Genomic DNA, 19,860 nt, shown 5'->3' on the forward strand with positions numbered 1-19,860 from the left:
TCCCCTCCCTCTCCTCTCCCTCTCCCTCATCTCCTTTCTCCCTCTCTCCCTCCCTCTCTCTTTCTCCCTCTCTCCCTCTCTCTCTCCCTCCTCTCTCTTTCTCCCTCTCTCTCCCTCCCTCTCTCTCTCTCTCTCTCTCTTCTCCCTCCTCCCTCCCTCTCCTCCTCTCCTCTTCTCCCCTCCCTCTCCTCTCCCTCTCTCCCTCTCTCTTTCTCCCCTCCCTCCCTCTCCTCTCTCTCTCTCTCCCTCCCTCTCCTCTCTCTCTGTCTCTCCCTCTCTCTCTCCCCCTTCCTCTCTCCCTCCCTCTCTCTCCTTCTCCTCTCTCTCTCTCTCTCTCTCTCTCTCTCTCTCTCTCTCTCTCTCTCTCTCTCTGTCTCTCTCCCTCTCCCTCTCTTTCTCTCTCTCTCTGTCTCTCTCCCTCTCTCTCTCTCTCTCTGTCTCTCTCCCTCTCCTCTCTCTCTCTCTCCCTCCCTCTCCTCTCCTCTCTCTCTCTCTCCCTCCCTCTCCTCTCCCTCTCTCCTTCTCACCTCCCTCCCTCTCCTCTCTCTCTCTCCCTCCCTCTCCTCTCCTCTCTCCTTCTCCCCTCCCTCCCTCTCCTCTCTCTCTCTCCCTCCCTCTCCTCTCCCTCTCTCCTTCTCCCCTCCCTCCCTCTCCTCTCTCTCTCTCTCTCTCTCTCACACACACACACACACATCTCTTCCCTCCAGTTTATCAATGTCTTTCCAAGACTAACCCCGATCCTCCCCCAGACATCAGACTAACCCCGATCCTCCCCCAGACATCATTCGAGCCTGTCACATCGCTGCTTGTGGATGCTGTCCCTCCCTGAATGACCACATTAAGAAAAGTGTTGTCTCCAGAAGGAGGCAGGAAGACACTTGAACAGGGATACCCTGGAGATAAATGATAACCACTCGAAGAAAGCTGTAATAGTGGCAACAGACGTCCGCCTGTGTCCGCTGGGAGAGTGGATGATGGGTAGAATGTGCCCACTCCATCCTCTCCCTCCCACCCCTGGCTGCTGTTACCAAGATTCCACTGTCAGGGCTGGTTGGGGCTTTAGGGATCATAGGGTTGAGACCCAGAGAGAAAGGATTTGCCCAAGGCCAGCTCAGAAACTGAGGAAGGGCTGGGACTAAAACCCGGCTCTGCTGGGACCTTCCTACTTCCCCACAATGACTCCGGACTAGAAAACCAGGGCATTCTTGTTCTTCAGTAGAAGTGTTCTTCCACTGCTCCTCCCCTGTTATTGCCCCCACAGAAGGGGAGAATGGGGTGGAGTTCCAGAGAGGGTTACAGAGGCTCTCCAGTAGCCTAGAATAAACACTAGACCAAAAATTGAGACCTGAATTCAAATCCATGGGTGGCCTCTGAGACTCAGTTTTTCCATCTGCAAAATGGGGACAAGAGGCAGTATACTATAATGGATGGAGTAACGGGCTTAGAAAATGGGTTCAGATCTCCTGCTCTGACACTCACTGGCTGGGTGCCTCCAGACAAGTCCCTTGACCCCTCTGAGTCTGAGGCAGTTCCCTCAGTTTTCACTTAGAGATGGGTGAGGGTCCCCACACCCACAAGATTATGTATATCTTGATGTAAAAACAATAATGCTATTTGCTGTACCTTCCCCACAGGCCTCTACACCATCGAACAGGAGAGAAACACGAGCTATTATTTATAACTCTGGTCCCCAAAGCAGCAGAGGGAGGCCCTGGGGTGGGAGGGAGAGGGCAGGAGGAAGGGGGAAGGGGGTTGAGCTGGAGGAAGTGAGATTTGGCCAAGGAGCCTCTCTGGGTTTCCCTTGCCAAGGCCTCCCCTTCTGCTTGGCATGGAGATGTGTCTGAGTGGGAAGGATGGCCAGGGAGACTGGACCAGAGGGTTCTGGAGTGGGGAAGGAAGGGTCACGCCAGGTCATGGCCAATTACTGAGCTAGAAGGAGACCCGCCCCGTCCCGCCCACCCAGTTCCTCATTCCAACACAGTGACTTGCTTCTTTGTGTCCATTCCGTTTGCGCAGCCTCCATCCTAAATCTCCAGTGGTGGGAGGGTTAGTAGGGTAGAGAGCACAGGGCTGGTGGAGTCTGAAGTCCCCCTCACTGGACACCTAATTGTCCCTCTGGGGTCTAACCTCAATCTTGCCACCCACTCATGCCCCATCCCTGGACAGCCATCCGGCCCAATAGAGTCAAGAGAGCTCTAGGCTTGGATTCAGATGAGGTCTGGGTTCAGATCCTGCCTTAGAAGTTGGCAGAATAAAGATGACCCGTAGTATTCCCCTCATAGAGTTGTTGTAAGGCATTAGACAAGAATATTTTGTGATCCAGAAGCACTAAACACGTTTCACTTTTTGGGGGGTGGCATTTGGGGAGGGGGTCTGGACCTGTGATCTCCATCAAAGTGGGGAACCTCTCATTCTGGAAAATTCCCTTCACTGATATATAGCAGCAACTAATCTGAAACTTATACTATAGAGTCATGTTGGGCACTATCCAGGGTCACGTAACATTACCAGGAAGGATTAAAGGTAGGATTTGAATCTGGGTCATCCCAAAGCCATGGTTGGCCCATCACCATCATCTTCCTCATCATCATCCTTGGGATAAGTTAGAAAGCAGCCCTGACTAGCCCCTCTGGGAGTCCCTCTCCAGGCATGGAGATGGGAAGGCAGAGGGGCCTTGAATGACACAACACACATTTGGGGCTCACCTCTCGGATGTTGGGTCTTGGCAGTTCAGTGGGTATCTGAGCTCAATGACATCTCCATTCTTCTCCCGCAGCAGGCCGTGTTGTTCTGTATAGTACTGTACCAGCTCAGCCAGTGTGGCAAACTTCTCGCCCCCATATAGGTCATAGTAGTCCCCCGAGTTCTGGATTTTAATGTGGGTCACCTCCTCATTTCTCCTGCAAAGAGTAAGGTCACAGTCAAGGCTCCTAGGGGGAGAACCCAGGGGAGAAGGCCATCCCTAGTCTAGCCTGGGGCCCAATGTGCAACCTCCTGGTGATACAGTCATCTCCAGACTCCAAGCACTTTCCCCGGCGGTGCCTCATGCCTGGGATGCTCTCCCTCCTTATCTCTGCCTCCTGGATTCCTTTGAGTCTCAGCTAAAATCCTACCTTCTACAGGAAGCCTTTCCTGATCCTTCTTCATTCTAGTACCTTCCCTCTGATCATTATTTCCTATTTATCATGTAGATACCCTGTTTGTACCAAATGATTTGCATGCTGTCTCTCCCATTAGCCTGGAAGCCCCTTGAGGGAAAGGACAGTTTGGGAATTTTTTTGCCTCTTTTTGTGTGCCCAACACATAGTAGGTACTTAATAACACTTACTGATTGATTTTATCTATTTGCTATTTTACTATCTATTTTATCTTTTCCTTTATATCTTTGTATCTTTCTTTTATGTGCTTGACACATAGTAGGTACTTAGTAACATTTACTGATTGATTTTATCTTCATATCTTTTCTTTTGTATCTTTGTATCTTTCTCTTTAATGTGCTTGACACATAGTAAGTCCTTAGCAAACGTTTGTCAACTGACTCACTGTACAGAAAAGGGCTCCTGTTTAATCACAGAGGAAGGGAAGTCTGCAGGACTGATGGCGATGAGACTGTGGACCCAGGATGAAAATCTAAACAGCCATCTCCAAGCTTCCTAGAGAGACCACCAGCAGGAACGGTTATAGAGTTCCCAAGTTTAGAACTGGAAAAGAAGCTCATCAAATCCAACCCTATCTTTTAGAGAGGAGGAAACTGAGGCACAGAGGTTAAATTACTTGGCCAAGTTCATAGGTATCTGGGGCAAGATTTGAATTCAGGTCTTCCAAGTTCTACCCATTTTATCACCAAGGAAGTATTATTTCTTCTGTCTGTTTAGTAGTCCCAAGGAAGTTGTTCTGAGAACCCTCATCATCCTCCATTTCTCAAAAGATATATCAGGACAGAGCACTGGACTTGGAGTAAAGAAGATAACCTGGGTTCAAATATTGCTTTAGGATTTGACTAGCAGTGTGACCTTGGACAAGTTATTTTCTCTGATCACCAATCTCTTCATCTATAAAATGGGGATTTAAAAAAGCAGCTCCCTCACAGGGCTAAAATGATCATCAAATAAGATAATACACAAAGTACTTTCCCATATTTTTCTCTCTTTTGGAGAATTAAAAGGATTTTATTAAAAATATGTCAAGGGAGAGGCAGCCAGATTGCTCAGTGGATAGGGATGAGAGATGGGAGGTCCTGGATTCAAATCTAGCCTCAGACACTTCCTGGCTAAGTGGCCCTGGACAAGTCACTTAACTTCCATTGCCTAGCCCTTACCAAAACACAATACAGATTCTAAGGTGAAAGGTAATGGTGATTTTTTCAAAAGTATGTCAAGGAAGCAACACACTGGGGTTGCTCGCTGAGGATCAGCCAGGATTTCCAGATTGAGCGGCATTTGTGGATAACTTTCATAATGAGATAAGACGAGTCTGCATCTCAAGCCCAAGACGCAGATCTTAAAGCTCTCTTTGGATGCCCGCTATCATTTCCCAAATTTCGAACCCCAGGCTGGGGGGAAGTTTATCATCCAACTTCGGTGGGGATCTCTGAAAGACTTGGAGATTCTTGCGGTGTCTCATTCTCCAACCGCCCGCCCCACACGCACATGCATATGCCCCTCCCCGTTACCCGGTCCAGCCTGTACAGCTCAGGTAACAACTGCTTTCTCGGGTGGGAAATCCCAGGGTGACTCTCTCCAATTTCCTAGTCTTCCTCCCCTCCTCCTCCTCCTCCCCAACACAATGCTCTTGTTCAAGGAGACCACCCCTCCCCCAAACCTCTACCCCCTCCCAATGGGCTCCCCAGGCAGACAATCAAGACCATTGATGTGCCCAAGCCCCTCGGGAGGCCAGGCCGGACCAGGCCCTCCCCTCTTCACTCCCCCACCCTTCCCCAACCCAGCTCCCAGACACACACAAAGAACATGGGTCATTGCCGGGAAGGGAACACAGAAAATCGCAAGGCCAGAGAAAATGGAGATGAGGAAGGGGGGAAAGGCCCCCTCGCCTCCTGCTATGGGCCTCTCCTCTCCTCTGCGCCTGGCAGCCAGAACTTGCTCTCCCAAACAAGGCAGAGGAGGGGGCTCAGAGATTCCTAGAGGAGACCCTAGAAGGAAAGAGCTATTTGTGGGTGGGGAAGCCTCATTTCCTCCAGGTCCCCCTCACCTTGATCTACGGGGAGGAGGTTCGGGGGTGCCGGCATAACAAAGCTAATCGGTACTTCTGACCCTCACTGGCACACAGTCTAGGGGGTGCAGAGTGGGGACGTGGGAGTCTGGGGATGGGGAGAAGCCAGGAGTCTCCCAGACCCTGAGCAGTTTGGCTCCAGAAGAGACCTCTCCACATACACAATCCCTCCTCTCTCGAGGGGGTCCCTTTCTCAGGTCTTAAAGCCCCCATCCAATAAGGTTTCAGAGCCAAGGGCCCCGTAACCACTTTGCTCTTGAAGAATGCTGGGTCTTCCGGCTCCGTGTGGCCTTCAGCCCTAAGGGCATTGCTTTCCCAGAGTCAGATCTTTTTCCTGTAACCTTGGTACAGAGAAGCATCTTCCCCTCCCACGCACCCCCTGCTCCAAGGCTCTGGCCACATCTCCTGGACACCCATGTAAATATTTGGATCGTCCAGGAGCCGTAGACCCCTATTGGCACGCAATCTGTCTACAGCTGAAGAGATGGGAGTTGGGTGAAAGGGAATCTGTCGTTCACCTTGGTTTTGGCTTTTGCTGGATAGAAAGAGGAAACCCTCCACAAAGTCCCCGGACTGAATAATTCCCACGCTAATCTGGCCTCTTTCACTCTGGAATCCTGTCTTCCAGGGAGGCAGCTTAGTGGATTGATAGCCAGGTCTACAGACAGGAGGTTTTAAGTTCAAATTTGACTTCAGACACATTTCCTAGTTGTGAGACCCTGGATAAGTCACTTCACTCCCATTGCCTAGTCCTTACTGCTCTTTTGCTTTGATGCCAAAACATAGAATTGAGTCTAAGATAGAAGGTAGGGAGAGAAAGGGAAGCTCGGTCCCCCTTACTCCCCTCCTCCCACTCCCAGAGGGCCCCAGGCATCCCTACCTGACGGAGAGGGTGAAGTCCCCAGGGTTGCTCTTGCTTGGCCGGGCCAGAAAGCTGCCATGGACACCTCGGGTGAGAAGGAGCTTCTCAGCCTCCAGCCCACTGATGTTGGGGTGAAACCACCTGAGGAAGTAAGAGATGGAGAGTCAGTCTTGCCAAGCCTGGGCTGCACTGGGGCAACAGGAGCCTTGTTCTTCTAGCAAACAGGATGGCCACACACCACAGACCCAGCATCCGCAGATCACGTCATCCCCCAGTACCTAGCTGGGTCCCGATGGGCCTCCCATTACCCCGAACACACACAGGGAACTGAGCGAGCTCCCCAAGTCCCCCCAACACATACCTGGATAGTCACTGACCCCCTCATGGCACCCCAGCACACATAAGGACATTCACTGACCCCCTCATTGCCCCAAACATGCACTGAGAACTGAGGTGCCCCCAGACCCCCAACACCCCCATGAACTCTGCCCTCGGAGCACCCAGACTAGCACTAGAGCTTGAGAGCCCCTGTAAGAAGAGGCCCCTTGTTTTGCTCCCAAATCCTCTATGCAGTCCCCAGTGGGAGGACACCCTCTGGCCCTACTGGCAAAGAGATTTGCCTCCAGCTTGACAGCCCCCTTTTGGACAGGAATTCTCAGTCTTTCCATCTGAAGAAGCCTCCAATTCCCTTCCCAGCATCCATTTTTAAACCCAGCAAATGCATGATTCCTGAGGGGCCAATGATAGGTGCCCCCCAAGTTCATGAAGCCCTGCTTTTGGACATCTTTCCCCGAGCCCTTGTAGACACAGCCTGGCAGGGAGGGAGCATCCTCCCCCACTGGGGCAGAAAGTGAGGCACGTGGTGGAAATCTGGCTGTAAAAGACACTGATGGTGTCTTGTGGCCAGCCACGTCAGTCACATCCTATTCATTTGGGGTTTTCTCGGCAGAAATGGTTTGCCAGTGGCTGCCTTCTCCAGCTCTGTTTTCAGATGGGGAAACTGAGGCCAACAGAGTGAAGTGACTTGTCCAGATTCTGAGGCCAGAATTGAACTCACGAAGATGCATCTTCCTGACTCTGGCCCCAGTGCTCTACCCGAGCCCCCCAGCTTCCCAAAGATAGGGATTCCTTGGCAGTAACGTCCTCTCTGTCCCAGGAAGAGGTACACTTTGACAAGCAGGGCAGGGAAAGTCCAGTGACTTGAGAACCCCTCCCCCTCCCAACACCTAGCAAACACTCAAGGGGGGCCTCAATGGTCTTTTGGGACAGCCGTCGCCGCCTCATTGATCATCTTGTCTCCAGGCCCGCTCCGTCCCCATTTCTCCTCCATTCAGCCGTCCGCATGCTTTTGCTCCAGCTCTCGACTGGCCCTGGCACTCCAGGGTGGGATAAGTCCAGGGGCTCCCAAGTACAATCTGACTTCCTTTCCCAGCTTTATTCTGTCCCATCATCCCCCTGGATGCTCACAGTGGTTCCCCCAAGCAGCTTTCTTTCATGCTCTTCCCATGTGACCCTCCATCTCCTGTGCCCACGCGCTGGCCGGAGGTACCCCCTTCCCCATGCCGGCACGTGCTGCCTGCTTGCCTCGGCCTCTTCTGTGGAGCTCAGAAAGCTGAGCTCATTCCACTCCAGAACAATTACCAGGGATTTGTTTTCAACATGCTTTTGTTTTTTAAACCCTTCTCTTCCCTCTTAGAATCCATACTGCATATTGGTTCCAAGGCAGAAGAGTGGTAAGGGCTAGGCAATGGGGTGAAGTGACTTGTTCAGGGTCACACAGCCACATTTGAACCTGGGACCTCCCATCTCTAGACCTGGCTCTCTATCCACTGAGCCACCTAGCAGCCCCCTCAATATGCCTTTGACACATCTCCCCTCAAAAAAGAACGTCATTACTTCTGTCTTTTTAGCCCCAGCACCGAGAACAGATTGTGGCACAAGTAATTCATCATTCTGAACTGAATTCTGGGGGAGAAAAAAAAAGAATGTAAGCTGCTTGAGGGCAAGGACTCGCCCGGTGCCTGGCACCCAGCTCAAGCTGCCCAGGGTGGTCCTTACAACACTGGATCTGAGGACCAGCCAGGAAAACACTGCAAGCTCCGTGCCAACACGGGAATTTGGGGGAACGACGGCCCTCCCGGGGCTGGGACGAACAGGAACTTTCAGCATCTGTTTGGGTCTAGGATGAGGGAAAATAATAAACAGCGGCCCCCGGGCACCCAGACCTTTAGACGGAGATGGAAAGTCTTCAAGGGAAGGGAATTTACATGCCGTGGAGTCCCCAAACCCCACAATTTAGTCTGGAAACCATCGAGTCCAACTTCTTTCCGTATGATAACAATAACAGTTTATATAGCCCTATCAAGTTTGCAAAGCATTCCATTGCTAGCGCATTTGATTTTCGCAACAATCCTGGTAGGTTAGGTAAGTAAGCTCTAATATTATTTCTACTTTGCAGATGAGGAAACCGAGGCTGAGAAAAATTAAGGGTCTCCTGCACAATTGGGTGGTCTTCCTGTCTCTATATACACTGAGCAACTCAGATGTCTCAGAGATTTAAAGGATTTCACAGATGAGGGAAACTGAGATTTGGGGAAATTCAGTGACTTACCCAAGGTCACACAGCTATTATGTGGGAGGCAGGATTTAAACTCAAGTCTTCCTGCCTCTGTGTCTAGCACCCCTTACACTGAATGACCAGTTGTCTCACATGGGTTTAGAGATGAAAAGGACATGTACTTTTACAGGCGAGGGAAACTGAGGCCCAGGGAGATGCACAGGTTTGCCCAAAGTCACAAAGGTGGTAAACCAAAAGGTCTGGATTCGAACCCAGTTTCTTGAGATTCCAAATCCAGTGGTCCTTCCTTTGTACCCACTGAGGAAACTGCTAGGCAAGGAGGTGAGAGGCCCAGGCGCCTTGAGGGTCTGGGTTTATGGAAAGATCAGTAATAGGAGACTGAATTCTGGCCTAGGCTGGAGGAGAGCTTCAATGATCTCCAAGGTCCTTTACAGTCCCAAATCAACAATCTTGGGATCTGCCCATCTGCCTGCCTGGGCAGAGAATGTCACAAAGGGGAATGCCCAACAAAACCCACCCTAAGAATGAATGAGCTGGCGCTGAGGCGGGGACCTGGACTGGGTTGGGCAGGGGTCCTCTGAGCCCTCCTCTTGCAGGGGATGATGGGGGACACAGAGGCTCAGATCAGAATGGATGGACCCTGCCAACCCCCTCCCTCCTAGAACTGGGGCCACTGCCCACCGTTAGAGGCCAGGATCGCTAAGGAAAAGGGAAGTTCCTTGGAAGGCACCATGGAGAGCATCTGGGCCAACTGCCTCATTTTACAGATGAGAAAACTGAGGCCCGTGGGGAACCACGTGATTTGTCAAGGCAGTAAGCATCAGGGTTCAAACCTGAGTCTTCTGACTTCACATCCAGTTCTTTCCCATATTCCAGAGGAAGATGAGAAGATGGAGAAAGGAGGGAGAAAGAGAGGGACAGAGGAAGAAGCAGGAGGGAATGAGAGGTACAGACAGACACAAAGAATGTCCAGCAGAAATAGAGACAGCGATGAGAGAAAGCCATGCATGAAGAAAAAATAGGAGAGAGAGGAAGAGGGAGACAGAGACAGAGAAAAGTGAGGGGGGAAGGGAGAAAGAAAGAGAGGGAGGGGTGGAGGGAGGGAGAGAGAGAGAAAAGAGAGAGGGAAGGAAGGATGGTGGGAGAGAGAGGGAGGGAGAGAGAGAGGGAGGAGGGAGGGAGGGAGAGAAAGGGAAAGAGAGGGAGGGGGAAGGAGGGAGGGAGAAAGGGAGAAAGGGAGAAAGGGAGAAAGGGAGAAAGGGAGAAAGGGAGAAAGGGAGAAAGGGAGAAAGGGAGAAAGGGAGAAAGGGAGAAAGGGAGAAGGGAGAAAGGGAGAGAGAGAAAGAGAGAGAGAGAAGGAGGGAGGGATAGGAGAGGGAAGGAGGGATGGTGGAGGAGAGAGACAGAAAGAGAGGGAGGGAGGAGGGAGGGAGAGATGGTGGGAGAAAGAGAGGGAGGGAGAGAGAGAAAGGGAAAGAGAGGGAGAGGGGGGGAGGGAGGGAGAAAGGGAGAGAGAGAGAAAGAGAGAGGAGGAGGGAGGGAGGGAGGGAGGGAGAGAGAGAGAGAGAGAGAAAGAGAGAGAGAGAGAGAGAGAGAGAGAGAGAGAGAGAGAGAGAGAGGGAGGGAGGATGGGAGGGAGGGAGAAAGGGAGAAAGGGAGTGAGAGAGAGAGAGAGAGAAGGAGGGAGGGAGGGAGAGGAGAGGGAAGGAGGGATGGTGGAGGAGAGAGACAGAGAGGGAGGGAGAGAGAGAAGAGAGAGGGAGGGAGAGAGATATGGTGGGAGAGAGAGAGGGAGGGAGAGAGGGAGAGAGAGAAAGGGAAAGAGAGGGAGAGAGAGGGGGTGGAGGGAGGGAGAAAGGGAGAGAGAGAGAAAGAGAGAGAGGAGGAGGGAGGGAGGGAGAGGAGAGGGAAGGAGGGATGGTGGAGGAGAGAGACAGAGAGGGAGGGAGAGAGATATGGTGGGAGAGAGAGAGGGAGGGAGAGAGGGAGAGAGAGAGAAGGAGGGAGGGAGGGAGAGGAAATGGAAGGAGGGATGGTGGAGGAGAGAGACAGAGAGGGAGGGAGAGAGAGAAGAGAGAGGGAGGGAGAGAGATATGGTGGGAGAGAGAGAGGGAGGGAGAGAGGGAGAGAGAGAAAGGGAAAGAGAGGGAGAGAGAGGGGGTGGAGGGAGGGAGAAAGGGAGAGAGAGAGAAAGAGAGAGAGGAGGAGGGAGGGAGGGAGAGGAGAGGGAAGGAGGGATGGTGGAGGAGAGAGACAGAGAGAGACAGAGAGATGGAGAGAGACAGTGAGAGGGAGAGCCTTTTCCATTTGTCACAGGCTCCCACCCTGCCCAGCATCCGCTTCGACTGGAAAATGCTGAGCTGAGGGGCTGTCTGTGAGGCAAGCTGCAAGTGGGGGCCCTGGGCCTGGGCCTGGGCTCGGGGTGGTGTGGGGGAGGCAGCTGGGCCCGAGCTGTGGTTGGGGGGAAGGGGGCCAGCCAGGTTGTTTTTTCCTCTGGTAACTTGTATTCAGATTTTCCATCACCCTCTCCGGAGCACCTCTCTCAGGAGTGGCCCCGGCCTTATCAGAGAGGAAGTCTCCTCAAGGGGCCAGATTGGACCCGAGGCCTGTGTGGCGGCCGGCCCAGCCTCGGCAGGTTGCAGGGCCTCCCCTCCCTCTCTGCTCCCTCCTTCCCAGGCCCGGGCACTGGCGGAGAGACCTGATCTGGAAGGAGCCGAGGCGGTGAGCGATGACCTCAGGCTGGGCCGGGGAAAACCAGAGGCATCTGTCCCTGACCTAGTCACAGCAGCCTGTCCTGGAGCAGGGAAATTCCATGTGGGCGTGCCCATGTCCCGAGTGTCCCCTTCCCTGCCCCGGGCCCATGGATCCTCCTGTGAAGAGCCAAGCGCAGACGCTCTGCCCCCCAAAGCGGGCTGCACTTGCATTGTTTCCCAGGGAAGTGTCCAGGAGCTTCTTAAGACCGAGGAAAGGGTGTTGAATTTGGAGTTAGAGGGACTGAGTTCAAATCCTGGTTCTGATCCTTACCTATGTGATCTTGGGGAAAACATTCGCCCTCTCTGGGCCTCCCGCCCACCTCTGTCCAGTGAGAGGTCTGGACTCAGATCCATCCCAGATCTAGTCCTCTGGTCTTACACGGGTGACCTTGGGTAAGTCCCTTTCCTTCCCTGAACCTGTCTCCTCCTCTGCAAAATGGGAGGATGGGATGATGGCCTGGACAGTCTCGTCCCGGCTCTTCATTGACCTCCCTGATCCCTTAGCCTCCCGGGGCCTCGTTTTCTCCTCTGTTAAGAGGGGGATCGGCCCCTCCAGCTTTGGACGTATCCTGTCTGGCCTCCGAGCCACCCCAAAGGAATGGCAACCTGGCGCCAGGTCTGTGCCCAGCACGGCCTCCAGAACGGCGGCCCTGGGGAGGAGGGGGCTCTGGCCACACCCTGGCCCATAGGGGAAAGAGGGGTGACGTGTGCAGGTGGCGCTTCCCCTGCCCTGGCAAAGGGGCAGGATGGGGACAGTCAGAGCCAGGGCCCCCTGGCGGGCCGGCAGACCGTCATTAGGGAAGTGAGACCCGTCCCACAGCCCCTGCTGGCCTCCTGGCCCCCAGGAAATGAGTCATAGCCCGACAGCTCGGGGTCTCTGGGCAGCATCCACTCCCACCCTGGCAGAGAAAGCCAAGAGTGACTCGGGCGGCATCGAGTGCCCCCTGGGCTTTTTGGGGTCCCCACCCCCGGCAGCCCTTCCTCTGCCTGCCTCACAGCCTCCTGGAAGCCTGGCCCACTCTTCCCTCTGCACCAGGGAGCTTGGGGACAAGGCAGGGTCTGGTGCCCGCCTGCCCGGGGCTTACAACCCTTCATCCCCCAAATCCCTGGGCGGTGTGGCCCTAGACTCCCGTGGCATCTTCGCTTAGAGAAGGCAGAGGGGGGCAGTTAAGCCTCGAGGGTGGCTCTGGGGAGCCCAAGGGGGACACCCTGAGTTCCTAGGCCACTGTCACCCCTCCAATTTCCAGCACAAAGAGCTTGGGCTAGAAGGAGCCTTAGAGGTCTAGTCCAACCCCTCATTTCATAGAGAAGGAAACAGGTCCAGGGAAGGAAGAGGCCCTCCCCGAGGTCACGCCGGTACCAAGAAGCTGCAGAATTTGAATCTGGGCCCTCTGACTCTGAATGCCCCAGTCTCCTGCCACTCCCCCCTTCTTGCCTGAAGGTCCAGGTTCCAGAGGCTCTCTAGCTCAATCCCACCCAATCCCCACCACCCCTGTGTCTTTGGGGCCAGTTATTTTCCCTCTCTGGGTCTCAGCTTCCCCATCTATAAAATGAGGAGTTTAGAAGCTTCCTCCAAACTCTGGATCTGGGATCTCATGAGAGCCCCAAGTGTCTGCTGGAGAGGACCCAGAGGGTTCTCTGAGACCATCTAGTGCAAGCCCATTTCACAGAGGAGAAGCTGAGGCCCAGCCAGGGCAAGGGACTTGCTGGAGGTCACACAGGCATGGATTCAAACCCAGGTCCCCAGACCCTAAAGCTAATCCTCTTCCCGCGTGAATTGCCTGAAATAACACCCCAAGACAGACAGGAGGAAGGTTTGTGTGTTCCTGAGACCCAGCAACTCTCCCCTCCCAAAATCAGGCCTTCATTCACTAGTGACACCCAACATCCAAGGCGGGAGAGCCCAAGAGGGAACCCCTGTTTCCCCGGATGGCTTCAAAGTCTCCTCTCTGGTAGCATCATACAAAGGAAAGAGCATATTGGACACGGAGGTCCAATCTCAGCATCGTCCCAGCTAAATGGCCCAGGGAAGAAAGTGCCCAACTTGGAGTCAAGAAGATCTGAGTTCAAATCCAGCCTCAAACGCTGAGTAGCCGTGTGGCCCTGGACAAGTCACTTTATCCTGCTTGCCTCAGTTTCCTCATCTGCAAAATGGAGATGAAAGATAATAATCTGCCTGTACTTCCTAAGAGTGTTCTGATATTCTGTTGAACCTGACGACCCCAGGGTCCTTCCCGGCTCTAAATCTACGTCATCTCAGATCCTTTCAGCATTCGCCATCCTTGCGGAGGGCTGGGCAGTTGGGCCCTGGACACGGTCCCGCTCGCTGGGCCAGTCCAGCGTCCCCGTGGATAAGTGAGAGGGCCAGCCACGGCTCTGAGAGAGTGAGAACAGCCACGCCAGTCTAGGGAATGTGGGCCTGGGCAGAAAGGAGAGTCTCCCGGGAGGAGGCAGCAGCCTGTGTCTGAGGCCCAACCTGGGGCTCTGGATGGGAAGGAGGCTTCGACGGAGCCCACCCCAGCTGCCCCCGCTGCGAGGGGCTCACGTGGGTCATGGTGCCCTCCTGTGCCCACACGATAGGAATCAGCCCCCACCTCCTCCCCCAGCCCACTCCGGAAGCCTGTGGAGGCCCCAGGACTGGCCTCACCCCTCTGCTGGGCACAAGAGATGTGGCACCGATGCCCGATGAAACTGGGGACGGGGAGATCCCAGGGCATCTGCACGGGAGGCCCCCGGACCTCTGCGGGCCCTCAGCACATCCCCAGCCGCACTCAGGGGGTCCCCAGGCCAGATGACTCCTCTCACCCCATCGCAGCCTTCGCCAGAGAGGAAAGGGAGCCTCTGCCCACCTCGCCCCACCTTGGCACGGAGAACCACCTCGGTGGGAAGCTCTGAGAGCCAGAGGAGGAGCCCAGCATCCCCCTGAAGCCGGGGCCCCCCACAGCCCGCAGGACCCGGGGACAAGAAGGCCCCAGGAACGAAGGGCCTCCCAAGCACGCTGAGGAGCCCAGGAATGGGCAGCCGGTGCCAAGGCTGAGCCGGGAGCCCGTGGCACGGCGGGCACGTCCCGGCGTTCTCCTACCTCACCATGGCCCCAGGACTCAGAGCCCTCCGTCCGCCTGCCCGTCCAGCCCCGAGGTAGACCAAGACGTTAGTCCACAAACCACAGGACACCGAGGAGCAGAGGCCGGGGGAGGGGGAAGGGGGCGGGGAGTGGGCGCCCTAATCGGGGACTTGGCTGAGCTCTGGCTGGGCGTGTGGCAGCCTGATAGGGGCACGGCCGGGGCCAAGGGGACAGGCCTGAGCTCCTGGGGGAGGAGGGACAGCTGGGCCTGAGGTCTGGCTGGAGGGCAGCTCCAGGGAGCCGTGCCAAAGGGACCCAGGACACGGAGGCCCAGCCCAACCCAGCTTTCCTCCCGGCCCGGCCAGCTCCGCTAAGGACACGGCGCAGGGCAGGGCAGGGGGGGAGGAGGACGTGCAGACAGTGGGGAGGCTGCCTGTCGTTCTGGACCAAATGGTATCTGAGGACTGTCGGGGAGGAGTGCTGGGGGGAGTTAGCAGCCCAGGCCGTCCTGGAAAGGGCCAGAAGCAGCTTCCAGAGGTGCCGAGTGGCCTGGGTGGACGTTCCCTCCTGGGTTAGGACACAGGCAGGGCTGGGGAGGAGAAGGGAGAAACCCATACGGAGTCCCAAGGAATCTGCCAGTCCCCCTCATTCCACAAATGAGGAACTCAAATGATTTACCCAGGGTCATCTAGATATTAAGATTCGAACCCAAGTCTTTGGACCCCAGAGTCAGTCTTTTTTATTCTACTCCATGGCCTCCCTAACCCTTGCCCAAAGAGAAAGCTGCATTTCACCCAGCAGAGGCAGAACAGGGTGCTCTCTAAGCTCCTCCCTCTCTGGAGGCTTTCGAGAGGGGCCTCTGCTGTCTATTTTAGTACCCTAAGCTTGTCAGGAAGTCCTTCCCAAGGTCTCGACTAAGGCCCTCCTGCTGTGGTCTCTCTCAGTCTATTAGAGTAACAGAAAAGGGAAGGGGGAGGAAGACAGAGATAGAGAGAGGAGAAAAGTGAGAGAAACAGAGACACAGAGGATGGGGGAGAGAGATGGAGGAAGGAGAAAGGCAGCGCTGAGGGAGAGAAAGACAGAGATGGGGGAGAAAGGTAGAAAGAGACTGAAAGAGACAAGGCATGGGACAGGGACAGAGACTAGGAGAGACAGAAGAGAAAGGAGGAAGAGAGAAAAGGAGGCAGAGAGGGAGAGAAAGAGACCCAGAGGGGAGACAAGGGAGAAAGAAAAAGAATTAGGAAGAGAAAGGGGGAAAGGGAGAGAGAGAGAAAGAGAAAGAGAGAGAGAGAGAGACAGAAAGAGACAGAGAGAGAGAGGGAGGGAGAGGGAGACAGAGAGAGAGAGAGAGACAGAGAGAGAGAGAGAGAGAGGGAGAGAGAGAGAGAGAGAGAGAGAGAGAGAGAGAGAGGGAGAGAGAGACAGAGAGAGACAGAGAGACAGAGAGAGAGACAGAGACAGAGACAGAGACAGAGACAGAGACAGAGACAGAGACAGAGAGAGAGAGAGGGAGGGAGAGGGAGACAGACAGACAGACAGACAGAGAGACAGAGAGAGAGAGAGACAGAGAGAGAAAGAGGGAGAGAGACAGAGAGACAGAGACCGAGACAGACACAAAGAATCACACATAGAGGGAAGGAAAGAAGGGAAAGGAAGGAGTATTTATTAAAGGGACCGTATTTCCGGCACTGTGCCAAGCATTTTGCAAATACTATTTTGTTTTATCCTCACAACCATCCAGGGGAGTAAGTGCTATTTTTCTCCCCGTTTGAAGATTGAGGAAATGGAGGCACCCAAAAGTTAAGTGACTTGGCCAGGGTCAGAGCTGGAGTCGAATTTGAACTCGGGTCTTCCTGACTCCAAGTCCCCAACAAAGACAAAGCCAGAGAAACCCAAGCCCGGAATGGCAATCCCAGGGCCAAGCTTCCAAGGGCTCTCGCCCAGGACAGGAGAAGCCTGGGTCCCCCGACCCCTGACAGGGCCAAGGAGCTATGTTGCAATAAGCAGGATCTCCTTCGAACCCAACAAAGCCATTGAGCATTGGAGCTGGGATGCCAGCCTCCGGGCCAGCCTCCTCATTCTGGATGGGAAGCCTGAAAGCCGGAGGCAGGAGGCAGGCGCCCACGGAGCCACGGCAAAGGCATGAGTGAGTGATTGGGCACATCAAGTCAGCCGGCCTTGTTTTCCAGGTAGAGCTCCAAGATGGAGCTTTAAGCAGGAATGCCTAAGCCTGGGGAAATGGTTGGGAGGGCAGGGAGGGAGGCATCGTCCCCCAGAGAAATCCATTTCCCAGAGAATCTGGTTCTTGACTTATCGAGGGTTGGGGGTGGGGAGGCAGACTACAGGGGACCCTCCATTCTGCTCGTCCAGCTCCTCCCTCCCCCCCCTCCCCAGATCCCATGGTTCTCACAGAAGTAGAACAATCTGTCCAAGGTCACACAACTAGTATGTAGCCAAGGTGGGATTTGAACTCATGTCTTTTCCTAAAATTTGGGGGCATTTTCCATCCCCACATATCCTATGTGGAATATTTGTCCCCAAATTCTTCTCTTCCATCTTAGAAGCAATACTGAATATCATTTCCAAGGCAGAAGAGCGGTAAGGGGTAAGCAATGGGAGTTAAGTGACTTGCCCAGGGTCACACAGCTAGGAAGTGTCTGAGGCCAGATTTGAACCCAGGACCTCCCGTCTCTGGGCCTGACTCTCCATCCACTGAGCCACCCAGCTGCCCACTTTGGAATGCTTTTGAGAGGAGACTCCTGGTTCAGCCTGGTCGGGCTTGGGGCTCTGGAGGCAAGGGAGCTGGTGAGACGACTTCTAAAGGGGAAAAAGGAATAAGGGAGGGCAGAGGACAGGAGACACGGGAGGATGCGGGCAGGGGGTACTCGCTCCGACCAGACTCTCATCCAATATCTGGCGCCGTCCCCACCCCAGGCTTCCTCCCTCCCCCCGGCCCGGCCGGCCGGCCGAGCCAAGAGCAGGAGCCGAATTAAGAACATCAGGTTAAATTGGGAGCCCTGGGCACGGGGACAGAGTCGCTTTTAGCCCTGGGCAAGGACAGAGCAGCTATTTCTGCCTTCGCACTTCATGAGGAATTTGGGGGGATCAAAGGAGCTGGAACTCGAAGGATGTCAGTTGCTGTGCCTGGGCCACCTGGAGCCGGGGGGTAGGGCGGGGTGGAGGGGAGCCATGGGGCAGCCAAAGAGCTCCTGCCTGGGAGAGGGGAGCACAGCGGCTTCCCCGAAAGCCAGGCTAGGATGGCAGCAACCGCCCCGGGCACAGCCAGGGCTGGCCTCCGAGGTTCCTTCCCACGCTGCCCCTCGGACCCGACAGCTGTTCAGGGTCCAGGATGGCCGGGGTCGCTGTCTCCCGCGAGCCACAAGGTACGCTGGTCAGTGGCCATGCCCGGGCGGCCGAGGGAACAGAAGGATGCTCTGGATCTCCAGAGCCGCCGGGGCATGAGGGGAAACACCGCTGAGGGGGCCTGAGCAAGGAGTCCTCACGGGGGCTCAAACCCTACCTTGGGCAAGTCATGGCCCTTGCCAGCTCCAGATAGGATCCTCTGAGCTTTCAAGAACGAGCCAGAGGCAGCCTGGTAGTGGGTGGACAGGAGACCCAAGTTCAAATCTTGCTTATTGGTTACCCTCCTCTGTACACAATCCTAGCTTGTCTATGTCTTGATCAAAATGTGGTATCCAAGGGCATCCAGGTAGCTCAGTGGATGGATAGGGAGGTTCTGAGTTCAAATCTAATCTCAGATACTTCCCAGCTGTGTGACCCTGGGCAAGTCACTTAACCCCAATTGCCAAGCCCCTAGTGCTCTTCTGCCTTAGAAGTGATACTTAGCATAGGCTTTAAAAAACATAAAATAAAATGTGGCATCCAGAACTGAACATAACCATAAGGGCATCTGGGAAAAGACAGTGGCGCAACCTCCTTCCTCCCTCCTTCTGGTCACTGTTTTTCAGGTAATGCAGTCTAACAGAAGCAGTGATTTAGCTTATGGCCCTGGGCCAAGTCACTGCCTTTCCAAGCCTTGAGATTTAGGAGTCAGAGTATTAGCGTTAGAGTCAGGGAACCTGGGTTCAAATCCAACCTCTCCTTCTTACTAACCAGATAACCTCACTATCTTCTTAAGCCTCAGTTTCCTCATCTGTCAAATGAGAAGAGTGGATTAGCGGTCTTCTGGAGTCCCTTCTAGGTCTGGAGCTATGATTCTAGGACTTTAGGCAGGTTATGTTAGCTCCCTGTGCCTCAGTTTCCTCATGTGCCAAATGAAGAGGTAGACAAGCTCTTTTTTTTTACACCCTTACCTTCTATCTTCTAATCAATACTGTGTATTGGCTCTAAGGCAGAATAGTGGTTAGGTAGGGCTAAGCAATAAGGGTCAAGTGACTTACCCAGGGTCACCCAGCTAGAAAGTGTCTGAGGCCAGATTTGAACCCAGGACACCACCACCCATCTCCCTATTCCCTGAGCCAATTAGCTGAGGTCCCTTGCAGCTCCAGAACTGCCACCTCCAAAATGAAGGAAATAATGGGCCCACTATTGCTTCTCAAGGACTTTGGGAGGGAGTGCTTTGCACCCTTGGAAGCTTGCTTAGCAATATGGCATTATTATTCCAACGCCTGTCCCATCACCCAGAGATCTCCCACAGTTTAAACTCACTGAAAGTAGAGATCCTTTCATTTGGTTTTGTTTTGTGAGCCGAGCCCACTCCCTTGAATAAAGCAAGTGCTTATGAGAGGCAGCCAGGTAGTGCAACAGAGAGAGCCCTGAGCCTGGATGCAGAAAGATCTGAGTTCAAATCTGGATCAGACACTTACTAATTATGTGACTCTGGGCAAGTCACTTAACCTTGTTTGCCTCAGTTTCCTCATCTGCAAAATGACCTGGGGAAGGAAATGGCAAATGGATCTTCGCCAAGGAAACCCCAAAAGGGGTCAGGAAGAGTTGGAGCCAACTGAAAAACAACAGGTGCTTAATAAGTGTTTGTTCAGTTTAAAAATAAGTAAATAAAGGCTTATGGGGTAAAATTGTTTACCATTATCACTGAGCTTTCCAGTTTTGCCAGGTCAGAGATATGGTAGTATGCCAGCTCTCTAGGGGGCAGAGCTATAAGTAGCAAATTTGATACCTGAGGCAAGAATCACCAAAGGGCAGGTTTAGGTTAGTCCTCCATTGGGGGAGGGGTGGGACACAGCCTGTGGCAGGGGGACAGAGAGTCCCTGAATTGTGGTTCAAGGCCACTGCTGAAGGGGAGAGGAGAGAGCTCACCTCTCTCCTCAGAAGGACAGAAAGGGCTGTCAGCACACTCTAAATTTGGTGCCCTGTGGCAAAGCCCCAGTCACCTTGTCCTAGTTGCAGTTATGCC

The 19,860-nt window shown here is 54.1% G+C and overlaps 1 protein-coding gene across 2 annotated transcripts in view; it reads right to left on the minus strand.

Annotated features, from left to right (window-relative positions):
• LOC100023824 (tyrosine-protein phosphatase non-receptor type 11-like) overlaps window positions 1-19,860 on the minus strand; it is a 43,776-nt gene that overhangs the window by 18,781 nt on the left and 5,135 nt on the right. Inside the window, exons 1-3 of one of the 2 annotated variants that reach the window (XM_056796055.1) lie at window positions 14,505-14,585; window positions 6,110-6,232; window positions 2,706-2,900 (exon numbers count right to left, since the gene is read on the minus strand). In XM_056796055.1, coding sequence (XP_056652033.1) covers window positions 2,706-2,900; window positions 6,110-6,232; window positions 14,505-14,512 — 326 coding nt within the window. In that variant the 5' untranslated portion in view covers window positions 14,513-14,585. Of the gene's footprint in view, window positions 1-2,705; window positions 2,901-6,109; window positions 6,233-14,504; window positions 14,586-19,860 lie in introns of those variants that run through there. The other variant, XM_056796054.1, reaches the window with a different exon arrangement.

The sequence above is a fragment of the Monodelphis domestica genome, chromosome 4 (genome assembly GCF_027887165.1).
Source record: "Monodelphis domestica isolate mMonDom1 chromosome 4, mMonDom1.pri, whole genome shotgun sequence".
Taxonomy (NCBI): Eukaryota; Metazoa; Chordata; class Mammalia; order Didelphimorphia; family Didelphidae; genus Monodelphis; species Monodelphis domestica.